The 15,403-nt window shown below is 43.6% G+C and overlaps 1 protein-coding gene across 2 annotated transcripts in view; it reads right to left on the reverse strand.

Annotated features, from left to right (window-relative positions):
* The window catches only part of B4GALNT3 (beta-1,4-N-acetyl-galactosaminyltransferase 3), a 751,466-nt gene that overhangs the window by 308,608 nt on the left and 427,455 nt on the right, over nt 1-15,403 (reverse strand). For both annotated transcript variants that reach the window (XM_078673705.1, XM_078673706.1), the window contains one exon: nt 2,022-2,081. In XM_078673705.1, coding sequence (XP_078529831.1) covers nt 2,022-2,081 — 60 coding nt within the window. The remainder of the gene's footprint in view (nt 1-2,021; nt 2,082-15,403) is intronic.

Consider the following 15,403-nt stretch of genomic DNA (forward strand, 5'->3'; position numbering starts at 1 on the left):
CATTGCCTGAGACTGAAGGATCTGCCCTGACTGACCCTCATACACCAGGAAGATGCCAGGGAGAACAACACGCCCTCATGGGACTCCACTTGGGAGCCAAAGGACGGAATTCCCCCCGCCAGGGAGAACTTGACTTATCGAATCACTGTAAACTTGACGCTGCACAATCCCTGGAGCAAGCAGCAAGCCGCCGCCCCACTCCAGAGAGCCCGATGCGTGTACTGCGATCAGCCTAACGAGCAGGATTGGAGCTTTCAAGTGCCTGTGCTGGGGGACCTGCTGTAACACCGAAAGCTTCCGTGCTGCAGGTGCAGGTAAGACTTGAACTAGGTCTTTGAGTCCCTGGGGGTTTCACTGCCAAAAGTGCTGAGGCACCAAAGAAACCTTTGACTGAAACCTGAAGCATCAAAAAGGAACTCTTGAGTATGGCCTAAAAGTTTGCATTCCCTGATGCGGTCACCATTAAATGGGGAATCACCCTGAACATGTTACATGAAGGGGGGTGGGCCAGGGATTAACCTGATGACCACTAGAGTCCTGACTCAAGGGGATTGCGTTTTTGCATATGAATGTCGCAACTCTTTGCATGTGTAGAGTAAGAAATAAAATACTACTTTTTATATAAAAACCAGTATGTGGCAGGACATTGATTTATTGCTCGTACTGCTTGCATTTTGAGTTATGAGTTGTGTTCACTCACATGGATCTACAACCTCCCTGAGGAAGCCTTGACTGCTCAACACAGCTACCACTGAGAGCCAAGTGCAGAAGGAGTATTTTGCCCAGTAGAGTGGGATCCATAATAGCTTGGGCGCCAGGACATCAGGAGTAAAAGGCCTGAACCACCATGGTTGGGCCGAGTAGCCCCTGTGTGCCCCGTATAAATCCAAGAGTGAATGCGGACGAGTCCGAAACGCAGCAAATTCTTTACCAATAATACCGAAGGGCTTGCCTTGGAAGTTTCACAGGTTCACCTCTATTCTGCGTTCTGGATGAAATCTGGATTTCTCCAACCCAATTGTATCCAATGGCTTTTCTGGAAAGCCATTGGATGGTCCTAGTTCCCACATCATAACTAAAAAAAAAGTAGAATTAACAGGTAACATGGCTTGCTAAGTAGTGATAAAGATTCCGTCAATAGGGCTGAGGCCCAGAGATACTTACCTTTTACATGAAACAACAAGAGCAAACAGAATTAGTGAAAAGTTTACTTCACATCCTTGAGCACCGGTGCCACTCCACCTTATGCACTAATGACAGCCACATCTCTAGGCCCCAGCGGTAAATGAACTCTAAGGCGTCTCTCTGATGCACTGGGGGCTCTAATAACTAAATAGGAATTATCATCCCTTGTGCACCACCTCATAGCCTCGTACCCTAATCCAAGCCTGTCAGAAACGTTTGTGTGGCCTGATATCATACATGCTAACATTGGTAAATATGAAAGAGGACTATTTTGAGAATTTGAAAAAATAAACAGAGGAATTTATTTTCCCATTGATTGCTTTGACGGGGAGGCATTTTTAGGGAGGAGATAGCTAAAATAAAGCCACTTTTAACTTTACAAATCGTGAGTCTTTAGGCTTGTTTGGAGTATATTTCTCCACCTAGATGTTACTTGCCTGATTATAAAATATCACAAAAGGTGGGTAAGTCTTCTTTTGAGATAGATATATTAATACATTCAGCAGTGGTAGCGCAAGGCCCTAAAAAGAGTGGGGTCTGGGACAGACAGCCCCGCCCCTCACCCTTTGCCGAAATCCTAATGGAGTGTTCCTCACATGGTGAGGTCAGCGGCAGAGGGAAGAGCTATTGCTTACCTGAAATTAACTCCCTTTAACACATTGTCAGAAAAGCTGAGCCAGCAAAATCATTAATTATCTTTCAGAAAAGTGCGAAATTGCTACAAGCATAACAAGAAAGCAGATTATGCATACAGCTCTGTGCTCCAGTGTGGATCTGTTGCTATCCTGTTTTTGTTCTTTTTAACAGACAAACGAACAATGGAATATTCCACTTACCTCTGGTTTCCATGGAAGTGAAACATTCCAGATCAACTGACCCATATTGTTGCTCCTAACCTAAAACAAAAGAGACCAGTTAAAAAGTGTTCTTGCACCGCAGGCAACCAGGGGCGTAACACAGGCCCCTGCAGCCCCCGTGGTGCGGGGGGTCCCTCACCCTCCAGAGGGCCCAGTCAGCACCGCACTTCTGCTCGGGACCTCTAGCTTGAGTCCGGAGGGGGCCCCTTCACTTACCCTGCAGGGGGGCCCCCTCAAGGTTCGTTACGGCACTGCAGGCAACTGTTTAACAGTAACCTTGTGCCACAGAAAACCCCACAAGATCTCAAGAGAAATCTTCAGTAAAATCTATTTTTATTTTGGAAAAAAATACAATCTATCAGGAATCGTTCTTCAACTATGTCAAAAAATACGACAAATCCACTAACAAGAGGAATGTAAATTATAAAACTTTCCAATAGTAAATTCTCAAATACAGGATAGCATTATATCTCACACAGAGTTGGCAAGCCAGGGACTTTATAGGAAGAGTTGCCCAAAGTCAGGTGTGTTCGGTTTGTTACTTGGAGCAGGGCATGTCACTGTTTCTAAAAAGCCTATGGATGTGAGAAATCAATATACAAGTTGATGGTAGGACTGGATGTGTGTAGTAAAAAATAATGCAGAAAGTTTGCGCATCTAACACTCTGGGTACATATGTAGCGAGCTTTGAGTGCTGGGCACAGCATCAATGAAACCACCAAATAGAAGTAGAACGCTTTTCAAGCTCTACATGTAGCTGTTTGGTGCTTTTCTCATAGATAACAGCATCACGATTCGCCAACATGCTGATGATACACAACTATACTTATAAGTTTCCTCTGCTTCAGACATCCAACACCTCAAACACTGCGTGAACATCATCCAGACCTGGATGTCCAGTACCTATCTGAAGCTCAACCACCCAAGACAACATTCCATTTATTTAGCAAAAAAAACAACTTTAAATGATGAATGCAAAGTCAGTTGCATTCACTCTAGACCTCAACCTTACCCTGAAGGAACAAATTGTCCCAAAACAAAAAGAAGAAAGATGGTCTACTACCAGCTCTCTCTCTGATAAAGAAGGTGAAACTGTTTGTTCCAGTAAGCAACTTCAGAACTGCTTTTCAAGTCCTCACACTCTTGCATCTGGATGGATGGTGGTAATGCTCAGACTTCACACTAGCACCCTTTAAGGGGAAGGGTATATCACATGCCATACCATGTCTCATCCAGGGCCTGAAGATATATGATCACCTCACCCCTATCCTGGTGGGACTCCACTGGCTCCCCTTGCCAGTCAACAACATTTTCAAAACCAGCTGCCCCCGATAGGTGTGCACATAAGCTCACCATCTCTGATGTTCATGGTCACATATGTACCTAAAATCTGAAACAACATCCCAGTATCCATGAGGACCACTACACTGCCGCTCAAATTTAGGAAAGAGTTGAAGACCCACCTCTTTAAAGAGAACTACATCACATTTAAGGCTACAAATTTTTAGTTTGTACTGATTTTTACAGATAAATATGTGGTGTTGTGGGTGTATACAAACGACAGACGATCCGGTGTTCAGGTAAGTGAAGTGAAGAGCTTAATTATCAACACCCCAGCAAGTTGCCGAGCCTAGACTAACTGTCACCTTAGATTTAATCTACATTCTAGAACCCTTCTTTATACAGGCAGCCTGAGCATAGATAGAATGTTCTCACCCAAGAGCTACAACATCACACTCCTCCCTCCTGAAAGAAAATATATACATGTAAATAGTAATCTTATATCAAAATACCAAACAGTATCACTAACTTGTCCTGGAAACAAAATTGAGAGATACATTCAGAAATTAATATATCCTTTATATACCCAAACATTTATATATATTATTCAAACTATCTGTAGAAGAAATAGATTCATTGTAAATGCAAGAACTACTTGTTGATGACAAAGTGTTTAAGATAAGATGGCACTTTGGGCATCCTACTATTCATTCTTCTGACTGGAATTCCGGACTACATCATATTCTGGTGGAGTACCTAGTATTACATTTTCTTTGACTGTGCTTTTCAAGTTCCAAACTCTGCCATCATCTGTTTTGTTTGCGTTCTTGAAAACTTTGATCACTCTACTTTTATGAGTGAATTTAGATCATTAAGCACACTCTGCTGGTGCGCTCTTATTTTCACCATATCTCCAATTTGTATTATATTTTCTTTTACCTTTCTATTCCTGTCAAAGTACTCTTTCATCTTCCGTTGTGTCGCAATTTCTTTTTCACGTCATTTACTTGGACCGTTTAGTTTTACACCTTTGTTCTAGATCATCCAGCTCAAACACAGCCTGGCACAAGGAGAGCGACCTTTGAACAATCGAAAGGTGACTTCCCAGTAGGGAAGTGTGGAGACAGGCGAAATGAGATTATGCGCTCTCGTAACACTCTCTTCCAATCCGTAATTCCATCCTTCCTCCACCTATGTTTAACTTCCAGGTTCCACCTAGTAAGTACATAGACACCAACATTTCTTCTACACTCAACGTTCTAAAGCATGTCCACTCAACCCACGCAAATATTGACAAATCATTACATTATGCGCCTTCCTTGCACACAGGACAATATAATATGTCACCTCTTCTCCCTAATACCCAAGCAACGCACACATGCCAGCAAAAACCACAGAATCATCCACACTCTAACAAGCAAACATGCAGCCTAGCACTCCACCACACCAACACGTGTTCACATGAGCTGGCCAAACCAACCTGACCCAGTGCCAAATGAAGGAAAGCACCTGGATATGTACACAATGCCAGTCCCCGTGTATGCTGCACAAATGTCAGATGGAAGATCTCCTATGTGTAAGGATGATGACATGCCCATAGTACATGCAGACTGAACCTAAGAAAAATACAGCATTCGAGCACTGGCACTCTCCCACCTCCTACACCAGCCCATGTCAGCAGCCCAGACCGACACCCTATGGCGTCAGTATAAGAAGCCACCACTACTAGTAGTACAAGTACACACCATTCTAATTCTCTTATTTGTACAAAATGATTAAAGGACCCAGAGCACGTATGGGTGATAAAACACGAAAAGCACCTCACCCCGCTGTACTTTGTCTCCAGTGTCATGCACCTGTCGAAACTTCCTATTTGACCGAAAAGACAACTGATCCGAGAGCTCACACAAGCTGAACCTGGGACTTCAAGCTACACCACCAAAGTGGACTACACTTCCCCAGGCCTCCATCTGCGAGAAGTTACTCCTCGTACCCAACTTCGCAACAGCAGGGTACTTAAACGGACCATATAGTATAAAAAAAAGGTTTCCTTTAGCAGTCCTGCAACTATAACGATCACCATCAATTGGTAATCTAAAATGTTGCATTGTTTACATGATGACATCTGCAGTGGTTTTGAGATATACTGTGACTTCATTCACTAGATGGCCACTTTAGGGAACACCCACTAATCTCTATAAATGAAATCCCTTTCAATCTAATCAACAACATAGACTCCTGGAGGAGGAAACTGGGGCCCTGTGTTGGAGATTGCATACTTTGCAGTAGGCATAGCTGGCAACAATTTGCATGACTTTAAATAGGCACAACCAGAAACAATCACTCGCTGGATGTAGTCAGTGGGCAATACCTCAAAGAGTCAGTAATCTCCCACAAGGAATTGGATTAGATCAGTGGATCAAGGAAAAGCAAGACTTTGAGTAACCTCAAACAGGCAGCAACCACCTAGGCTTGTGTGATGCACATCTTTTGCAAGTGGTGCCCATCTGCTGCAGTTGGCAGCCTGACATTCTTTGGGAATTAAATCCGCATAGTGAAGTCAAACTGGGGAACCAATTTGAAGAACCCCTGGGTGGACAGAAGCCCTGTTCCTTACAGCTTAGGATTCTCCTCCCTCAACAGATGCAGGGACGGGAAATATATATTTCAGCACCTGCCCTCAACTGTCCAAACTTTCAAAACAGTCCAGATAGAGATACTATTATACAGACGCTAACAACTACATTTTCAGATGTATGTCGATTGAAGCAGACTCCTTCGACTGAACAAAAGCTCACAAAGTAGGTACATGATCACAATGTTTATAAAGTATTAATACCCGTGTTTGAATCGCTTCGATAGTGACATTCTGGCGACGGAGAATGCATCAGACACTACTGCTCAATTTGACTAGCCAACCAAACTGAGAATAACCCATGCACCAGCAAGGAAAGAAGCTAATCAACAGTTCAGAGCAACCAGAGAGTACATCAACGGCCAGTTCATGATGTTCAGGAGGCTCATGCAGTTTGGTCGCCCCATCGAATGGTTAAACCATCCATTTTAGGTAGAAGAGTCTACTTAGGATAAATAATTGAACAGACAGCTAGTGCCTGAATCTGAAAAATACAGAGCACATCTCACAGCCCTGAAACGCCCCTTTAGGTTTCCAGTAAAAAGACAAAATAAATGTAAACCTCTATGCACAAAGTAAAAATCGGTAGTGGACAGTAGTATCAAGAATACCATTGCAATCAAGTCCCATATTACACCACAGGTTGTGACATCAGAATAAACAAGGATAGGATCAAACACCAAATTCGGCAGAAAGAAGCATGGCAGCAAAACCATCAGCATGATGGGCACAACTTAAAATACTTTTTTACCCTAAACTAAAGGATTTTCCTAACATGGAGGCCTTCAAGAGATTATTGAAAAGTACCCCTTTCAATAAGTCTTTCACTTCCCTCTAAAGTGGAACTGCCCTCACCATCCATCACCAGCACAGTTCGCGACCCTCTTTCACTGACAATTAATACTATTCTTCATTTTAGCAAGTAGCCGCGGCATGCTGACAAGTACAGTGCTCTCCTCAGTGCTATAAAGAACCATTGAAGGATTTTAAATGTGAATATAAGGCACTAGGCAGTACCAACATGTAAGAACACACGAATTTATTTCACAATTGCTCAATTTTAAATAATGAGGTGCAGAAAACAACTCCGTTATTTAACAAGAAAGATTCATTTACAGAATTCAACAGAAACGACTCCTTTCCAATCCGAAATCGAACTGCTATACATTCAAGGGGAAACAAGCATTGGAAATGCAATAGGTCTTGCATTAGAAAAGTTGGAGGTATTGGTCTTGTAAATGATTTTTTTTTATTTATGTGTTGTTTTTGAAAATAACTAAATTAATAGCTTTGTCATTTACAATGCCAATAGTTATAACTTTTGCAAATGTGACACCTATAGCATATGTAATGCAACATGTTTTGTATTTACGTGACTTAGATGTATTGATATTACAAATAACAATGGCTTTTAATTTTTTTAAATAAATAATACTTAAATAATTTATTTAATTTATAATGGCAATAGCTTAAACTTTTGTAAATAACTTTTGTGAAGAATATGTTCAGTGTATTTTATTGTGACGAAAATCCAAGAACAGAAGTGAATTATTAACATTTTTTGTGACATTTGTAATAAAGCTTGAAACATTGAGAGAACATATTTGAACCAGTGATGCTGTGGTGGTGCTGAGTGATGCTGTGGTTGCGCTGAGTGATGCTGTGGTTGCGCTGAGTGATGCTGTGGTTGCGCTGAGTGGTGCTGTGGTTGCGCTGAGTGGTGCTGTGGTTGCGCTGAGTGGTGCTGTGGTTGCGCTGAGTGGTGCTGTGGTTGCGCTGAGTGGTGCTGTGGTTGCGCTGAGTGGTGCTGTGGTTGCGCTGAGTGGTGCTGTGGTTGCGCTGAGTGGTGCTGTGGTTGCGCTGAGTGGTGCTGTGGTTGCGCTGTTGTGAAATAAAATCTAATCACCCTCAAGATGTAGGAATCAAAGAAATGCAGCAGGTGAGGTGGAATGGACGACATAGTGGGAGCCATGATGCCTAAGAAAGATATAGTCATGGCTGGGGCAAGGAAATATCATCGAGTATAAACCGTTTGAATCATAAACAGTCGTCAATTAATGAACAAATCTCAGTGTTAGAGACCCCGATGGAGTATCAGCAAGCAGCGCAGGGTGTCATGGGTCAAGTGAAGAAAAGGAACACCAGCGCCACATGCCGCAGAGAGCTAGCGGGCGTGGCTGAATTGCATATTGAAAAACATAGGGACATCTGACAGTGCAAACGTAAAGCAGCGACGTAGGGATAAAGCATGCGAGCAAGGGCAAATAAACAAGGGAGGAAAGTATAAACGGTGTGCTCAGTATCGTAGTTGTCAAGCGTTCGAAGTGCATATAGTGAGGACGCTTGTAATTAAGGATGGAGACACAAATCAAGGTGCCATGCAGAAACAGAGCTATATATATATCAATAGGGAAGCTAAAAAAATAGCAAAAGCAACAAACAAAATGCGAGCGGAGCGAAAACCAATCGCAACCTGTAAAGAGCGCATATCAGTGGGCTTACCTCAAATGACGGTCTAAGCGTATCGGCACTTCCTGAAGTGATAGGATTTGCAATCATAAGCCCCTTATATTATGCAAGCCAAGCGCGCGAAAACCTAAATTGGAAGAGGGGCAAGGAAAAACAAGCAACGAGGGGGGAGGGGGGTGATGAGCTCACAAACTCAAGCAATGAGGGGGGAGGAGGGTGAGAAGCTCACGCACTCAAGCAACGAGGGGGGAGGGGGGGAGGAGCTCATGCACTCAAGCAACGAGGGGGGTGAGGAGCTCACCCACTCAAGCAACGAGGGGGGTGAGGAGCTCATGCACTTAAGCAACGAGGGGGGAGGAGCTCACGCACTCAAGCAACGAGGGGGGAGGAGCTCACACGCACGCAAGCAACGAGGGGGAGGAGCTCACGCACTCAAGCAACGAGGGGGACGGGGTGAGGAGCTCACGCACTCAAGCAACGATGGGGGAAGGGGGATGAGTGTTGAGTAAAGTGAAGTGTAAAGGGAATTAAATTCAGGATATGATCTTTATATATAACATACGTGAATAGTTGGATAGTTTTCATTGCAGCCCAAAGTCAATGAGGTTTACCATATGGTTTCTTTCTAAATGGTGCTCCATTCAATCTGTGCAAGCCCTTTTTGTTGGTGCAAAGTTCCTGTTTGGATTGCAGTCACGCATTGTGCAACTATAACGTTTTTTGCATGTAACTATTTACTTGTATTTTTTTGCAAAGTACTGTAGGAATGCGGGTTATATGAACATGTAAATAAAGACTAAAGTGAGGGTAAACGGCTGGATAGCAATAAAAACGCATGAAGCAAATTGTCTAGGGCGGTTGGGATAGACTCGGAGGAAAGGGCGTTGGATTAATCTCACTTAATGACAATGCATTGTTTCAACGGAGCAGTAAGAGTTGCACTGAATTATTTCCTCTTCTACGGCTCACTGTGCTTCTTTTTAAATGCAAGGGTTGGGTGTGGAACGCTAGCTGTCTTAAAACGCTTGGTGTTAGCACCATTGTTATCAGAGAGGTTTGAGCCCCGCAGAGGCGCGGAACAAGTAGGTGTGAAGAGCAGGAGATCGCCATCTTTATGACACACACGCGCGTGCTCAGGGTCACTGATACTGAGGAAAAGAACCCGACCCAGAGTCACAGGACGAAATAACGGGCGGCGAGAGGGGAGGCAGCGGAAGGAGTAAGTAATGGCAGAAATAAAACGCTGGTACCGGAGAGTGGGGATGGGCACCGGTGCCGTGTTCTAGAGCCAGGCCTACCATGAAGGGAACGTTTTAATGCTTTTTAAGGATCGAAATGGGTATAGCGAGGTTTTTAAATAAAGCCGAAGGAAGCACACGTGGCCTGTTCATTTCTTAAATGAGCCAGATTACTGTGCAGTACATAAAGTGAATGGAACAATTCTCGCTTGGCATCTCGGTGTGAAATTATGTAGACTCATGGCGTGCAGTTAGTTAGGGTAATGGGATCTTGTCACATTATTTATAACTCTCATTAAAAGAGTTTTGCAAGTCGATGATTTAATGCCTAGAAGCAGATAAGGAAGTTACTGACACGACAAATGGGAGATAAATAACCAAGGAATTCAACACCTTTTCTGGAGGAAATGGACACCTATGTGGGCACAAAAGTAATTTTACATGTGGCACCAAATAGCAAATGGATGCCGTGCCATGTGTGCCTGTATGTTTGTGGGTTCGTTTGCAAGGGTGCCTGTGTGTCTGTTGTGTTTGTGCGCATGTATGGTTGTTAGTCGGTGTGAAAGGGAGCTTGTGTGTCTGTGCGCATGTATGTTTGTTGGTCCGTGTGCAAGGGTGCTTGTTTGTCTGTGCGCATGTATGTATGTTGGTCCATGTGCAAGGGTGCTTGTGTGTCCGTGCGCAGGTATGTTTGTTGGTCCATGTGCAAAGGAGCTTGTGTGTCTGTGCGCATGTATGTTTTTTAGTCCGTGTGCAAGGGTGCTTGTATGTCTGTGCGCATGTATGTTTATTGGTCCGTGTGCAAGGAAGCTTGTGAATTTGTACGCATGTGTGTTTCTTGGTCTTGCTTGTGTGTCTGTGTGGATGTTCGTTTGTGTCAAGAGAGCTTGTGTGCATGTATGTTTGGTGAGGCGGTGAGAGAGAAGCTAACAAACGACAACAATGTCCATCAAGAACGGGGGGAGGAGGGTGAGAGCTGATATGTGAGCGAAACAGAGACAACAAATGCTGCAAAGAGCAGAGACGGAAATATGTGGAAGGGAGGGACTGTGAATGGAGGGGGAGGTAGGCAAATAGAGGGAGGGAAGGACTGAGGCATGAGAAACGAGCGAGGGAGAAGGGTAGGCGGAGAGTGAAAAAAACAAGCAAAAAAAAATAAAATGAGACAAAGTGAAAGTACGGCCGGCCGGCCGTGAATAATTAGGGGGGGAGCAGCCAGGAGAGAGCAGGAGCGGAGGCGCCAAGCTGGGGATCAGATGGCTGGCGATTTGATGATGTGCACGCGCATTTTAGCTCAATGCGCTTGCGCATTGACCTAAAAGCGCACGGGCACAGCATCAAATCGCCAGTCTAGTTAAACCTCTGTTTAAGCCCCTATAGTCTCGCTCCGCTCAATGCGCATGCGCATTGACAGGCGAGACCTAAAAAGAAGGCAGAGTCATGACCCGGACCCAAATTATAAAGAATGTGATATTGAATTGAAAGTCCAGTCGTTAACTGTTATAAGAAAAAGGAAGCTTCTAAATAAAGGACTGTCACGTGTGCTATTATAATAACGAGGTTATTGACATCTTTCATGAAAGTGACATTTTTCATGAATGAGTTTCTTAACTCAAGATGGAAAAACACATTTGTCAAGTTGAATATAGAAGGGAAAGATTTTGACCAAACAAAGAAGACAAATCTCAAATTTTGTGAAATAATGAATATATTATTTAAACATTATTCCCAGCACCATTAGGCAATAACAGCTGTTAATTATCCTCCCCACAGTTATAGGACCAATGCACAGGCCAGGTTATATAACATAGGGGGTAACCCACTGAGTTTGCCCTGTGGATAACTGTTATGTGTTTCTCTTATTGGTTCCAGGTTTGAACCAGAAGGATGGGTAACTACATTCCGAAGGGTGGTGAAGGAGAATCTTGGACTGGAGAGGTGTAAGCTGGGTCTGGAAGGTGCTGCGGTGTTACTCTTCAGGTGGCATAAATGCTTTCGTGGAGTGACTACTTTAATGTCCCACAAAAATAACTCATGGATGTAATGCCACTCAGTGCAGAGACGCCTACTTTCTGGGTGGACCAATGAGCACTTAACCCATCGTATGGTGTCCGATTGTTAAAAAGCTCAAAGACATCGCCTCACCTCTCGGTGATGTACATGTACGGGTCCAGTAAAGCCAACTCAGCTCTCCTACCTGGGTGAAAACCCGATTAAAGATTGCCCAAAAGGGATTGCTCATCTGAGTAGCACAATAGCTGCTTGGTGGCTGCCTTTTGAAGAGGATTAATCAAACAGTGAGTCCCAGCGATAGGTCTGTAACTTGTTGAATCCAAGGGATTTACAAAGGGCTTTTAATTAAGATGGATTTACAAGTGTGTATTAAAGATGATGGCATCCTTCTCTACTTAAGTGAACTGTTAATTATAGTATTAATTATGAGAAAAGTAGCAAGCACAAGTTATTTCTCTTGGTAAGGGAATCTGGGCACTGGTGAAGGGTAAAAGGCTGAGAAAGAGAAAACCCAATCCGGAAACAAGGCAAAACTCATGCATGGGGCTAACTAATTGCAGAAGCAAATACTCCTAAGTTTTGTCTTCTTTCTTTGAGTTTATATCACAAGTTGATGCCCGAACCCTTGTATATATGTCAATAATAACGACTTTCAAGCAACAGTGATACGAGACTTCCTGTTTACAGTGGTGATAGTAGTGAGATATGGATGCCAACATGATGCAGCCTAACACAATAGAGGACATGGGGAACCAGTAAGCCCAAGGTCAAAGACATTTGCAACTGATAGTAGAACAGGTCCAAGTGGCACAACAAGATCGGGAGAGAACATGCCACCTTGAAAACCCAGGCATCCTCATTGCAGATAACCAACAGGCTCAAGATACAGTCATCACAAAGCTTACATCCTGATGTACCGAGTTCTGTTCTGCAAAAGCATCCGGCCGAGGAGGACCCTGATTTCTTCTTCACTCATTTTGAAAGGGAGGGTACCGCTTGGCCACATGAACGCTAGGGGCACTACATAGCTCCTTTGTTATCTGGAGATCTACAATCAGCATTTCAGGCTGTCAATCCATCAGTCACAATCCCTATGAAGAAATAAAAAATGATAATCCTAGAACACCTAAAATGTTACCCAGAATATTATAGGTCCCGCTTCCGAAAAGTAAAATGGAGTCCTAATAGGTGAAGGAATCCCTTTCAAATTCTGATACACTTCCAACCTCCCAATGGAAGGTAGCAGTGAAACCGGTTACCTGCTTTTGTCAGGGAACAAAGTACCATCAAGAACCCCGGGAAAAGACACAGGACAGGAGCCCCAGTGTTTCTAGGTGACTGGGGACATATAGCAAGGAACTGTCCCAAAAAGACTCCTGCCTCAGAACCAATGGAAGCGGAGTACTCCAAGGGACATGTACTTTGTATGGGAGGGTTTCCACGATCTACAGGTTGCATATCCTCCTGAATGGGCATCCGATACGGGCCCTGGCAGATTCGGGGTGTTACTCTGTAGTGAGTGATAGTTTAGTGGACCTGCAACTCTTAGTGTCCCGTGGGAAAGTGTCTATCACTTCTGTACATGGTGACAGTAGAATCCACCCAGTTGCTGAGTAAATATACAATGGTGAGGTGATACGGGTACCCTTTATGTCGGAGTGGTACCTAATCTGAGAGAAGTAATTATTGGGATAAACTATTGCAGCTTCCACCAGATGATACTGGAATCAAGAAAGGAGATTTTAGGGACAGAATAGTTACAGTAGCTGCTTTCCATAGTGATGACATAGAAGGGGGTAAGAAAAAAAAAGAAACAGTAGAGATCTGAGAAATGTTTGAATAAACAACAATTTGTACTTAGGAATCATGTTAACTCACCTTTATTGTTTTCTGCACAGACGATAAATAAGTGGGAACACCAATGCAGCTCCAGGTCTGCACAGAGGGAGGACCCCAACCTAGCTGAGGTATAGGCTCACACGGTCTAGGACAAAGGGTTGAGGAAGGTCCATATATATATTTTGTTTTGTAGAAAAGGGTTTATTATAGAGAGGTGTGAATAAAGGCAGGAAGATTGCCTCACAGCTCGTTGTTCCGCTCCCATTCCATATGCAGGTATTCCATTTAGCTCATGGGCAGGTAGGGGGAGGGCATTATGCGAAAAAGACGGAAGAATATTTACCAAAGATGTTTTCTTGGCCTATCAACTATTCAGATATTCAGAAATTCTGCACCCCTGCAAAAGCTGTCAATTAATTCCCCTACTGACACCAAGGTCCCCCAGTGACCCCTTCCTATCATTGATGTCCCTTTTTCCCCAAGTGGGGATGGATCTGGTAGGCCCTCTGATTCCTTTCTCTAAGGAGTTATCAGAATATACTGGTTCTTGTAGACTATGCAACCCGATACCACAATACCGCTAACTAGTATGTCCACTATGCTAATAGCGCAGGCAGTGATTGAGTTATTTTCAAGGGTTGGACTTCCAAAAGGACTTCTAACTGATTAGGGCACTCCATTAATGTCCAAGATCATGGCTCAGGTTTGGAAAGTTTTGAACATACATCAAATCCGGACCTCAGTATACCATCCCCAAATGGATGGTCTGATTGAGAGGTACACCCGAACCATTAAGACCATATTGAAAAAGCTAGTGTCTGATACAGGGAGGGATTGGGATAAAAGCTGCCCCTAGTATTATTTGCCATCCATAGTTCCACCCAAAGGTCTACGGGATTTTCCCCGTTTGAGTTAGTGTTCAGCAGGCAGCCTAGAAACTTACTATATATGGCTGCTGACCACTGGCAAGAGTAAGAAGATGCTTTTCATACAGCCAGAATGAGTAGGCCCGTACTCAGTTCTCTATAAAACCTACAAAAAAAGAGGAAGTGCAATAATGTTTGGTCAGATGATTCATCACAAGGGCTGCGACAGACAGTTGAGACATCATATTGACCAAGAGGAAAGCACGGGTTCTATCAAACAGAGCTCAGGCAAAATCTCATGAGGTGTGACCGTTGGTGGCTATTAACTCACTCTGGATATTGTTCAGATCGGGATGTGCTTTAATCATCGCATAACGCCTATAAGACTCCGAGGAGGATAGGACCTGGTCCCTTGCCATGGACAGTTCCAACAGGAAATTTTCCTTAATCCCCCTCTTAACCTCCTTCATGATGAACATAGGATCAGTGAAAAGATTAGGTCTGACAAGACTAGAGAGCTTAGTCTGAATGTACTGAAACCATGGCAGCGAGGGACACACTGGGCACACTCCAAACAATATTCAATTACAGCCCTACAACGAGATGCCTGGCCATTAAACAAGCTTGAGCACTAGAGTAATAATGGGCCTAACTGAATAGGATCTTCAACAAAGTCTATGCCAACCTCTTCGTGCACCTTAATATTATTGCTGGTGAGGGAACCCCCTAATAGCTCATGAAACACCCTGTTTTCTTCGGTTTGTAGAGTACAAGCCTTTGTGCAGCCCCAAATACCAACATCATATGTCAAAACCGGAACATATATGCGTTTATATGAGAGAACAAATGGGCTTTTGCCATAGACTTGCAGAAAATAAAACAATTTACTCAGTGGCACGTTCAAAGCTCTAACACCTATTATCCACACATGTAGTCCAGCTAAAATGAGCCTCAAAAGTGATGCCTAAGTTGGGGGAGGATCACAGTCGCTCTACTGGATGAGACTTATTATAAATAGGG

This window comes from Lissotriton helveticus, chromosome 1_1, assembly GCF_964261635.1.
Source record: "Lissotriton helveticus chromosome 1_1, aLisHel1.1, whole genome shotgun sequence".
Lineage (NCBI taxonomy): Eukaryota > Metazoa > Chordata > Amphibia > Caudata > Salamandridae > Lissotriton > Lissotriton helveticus.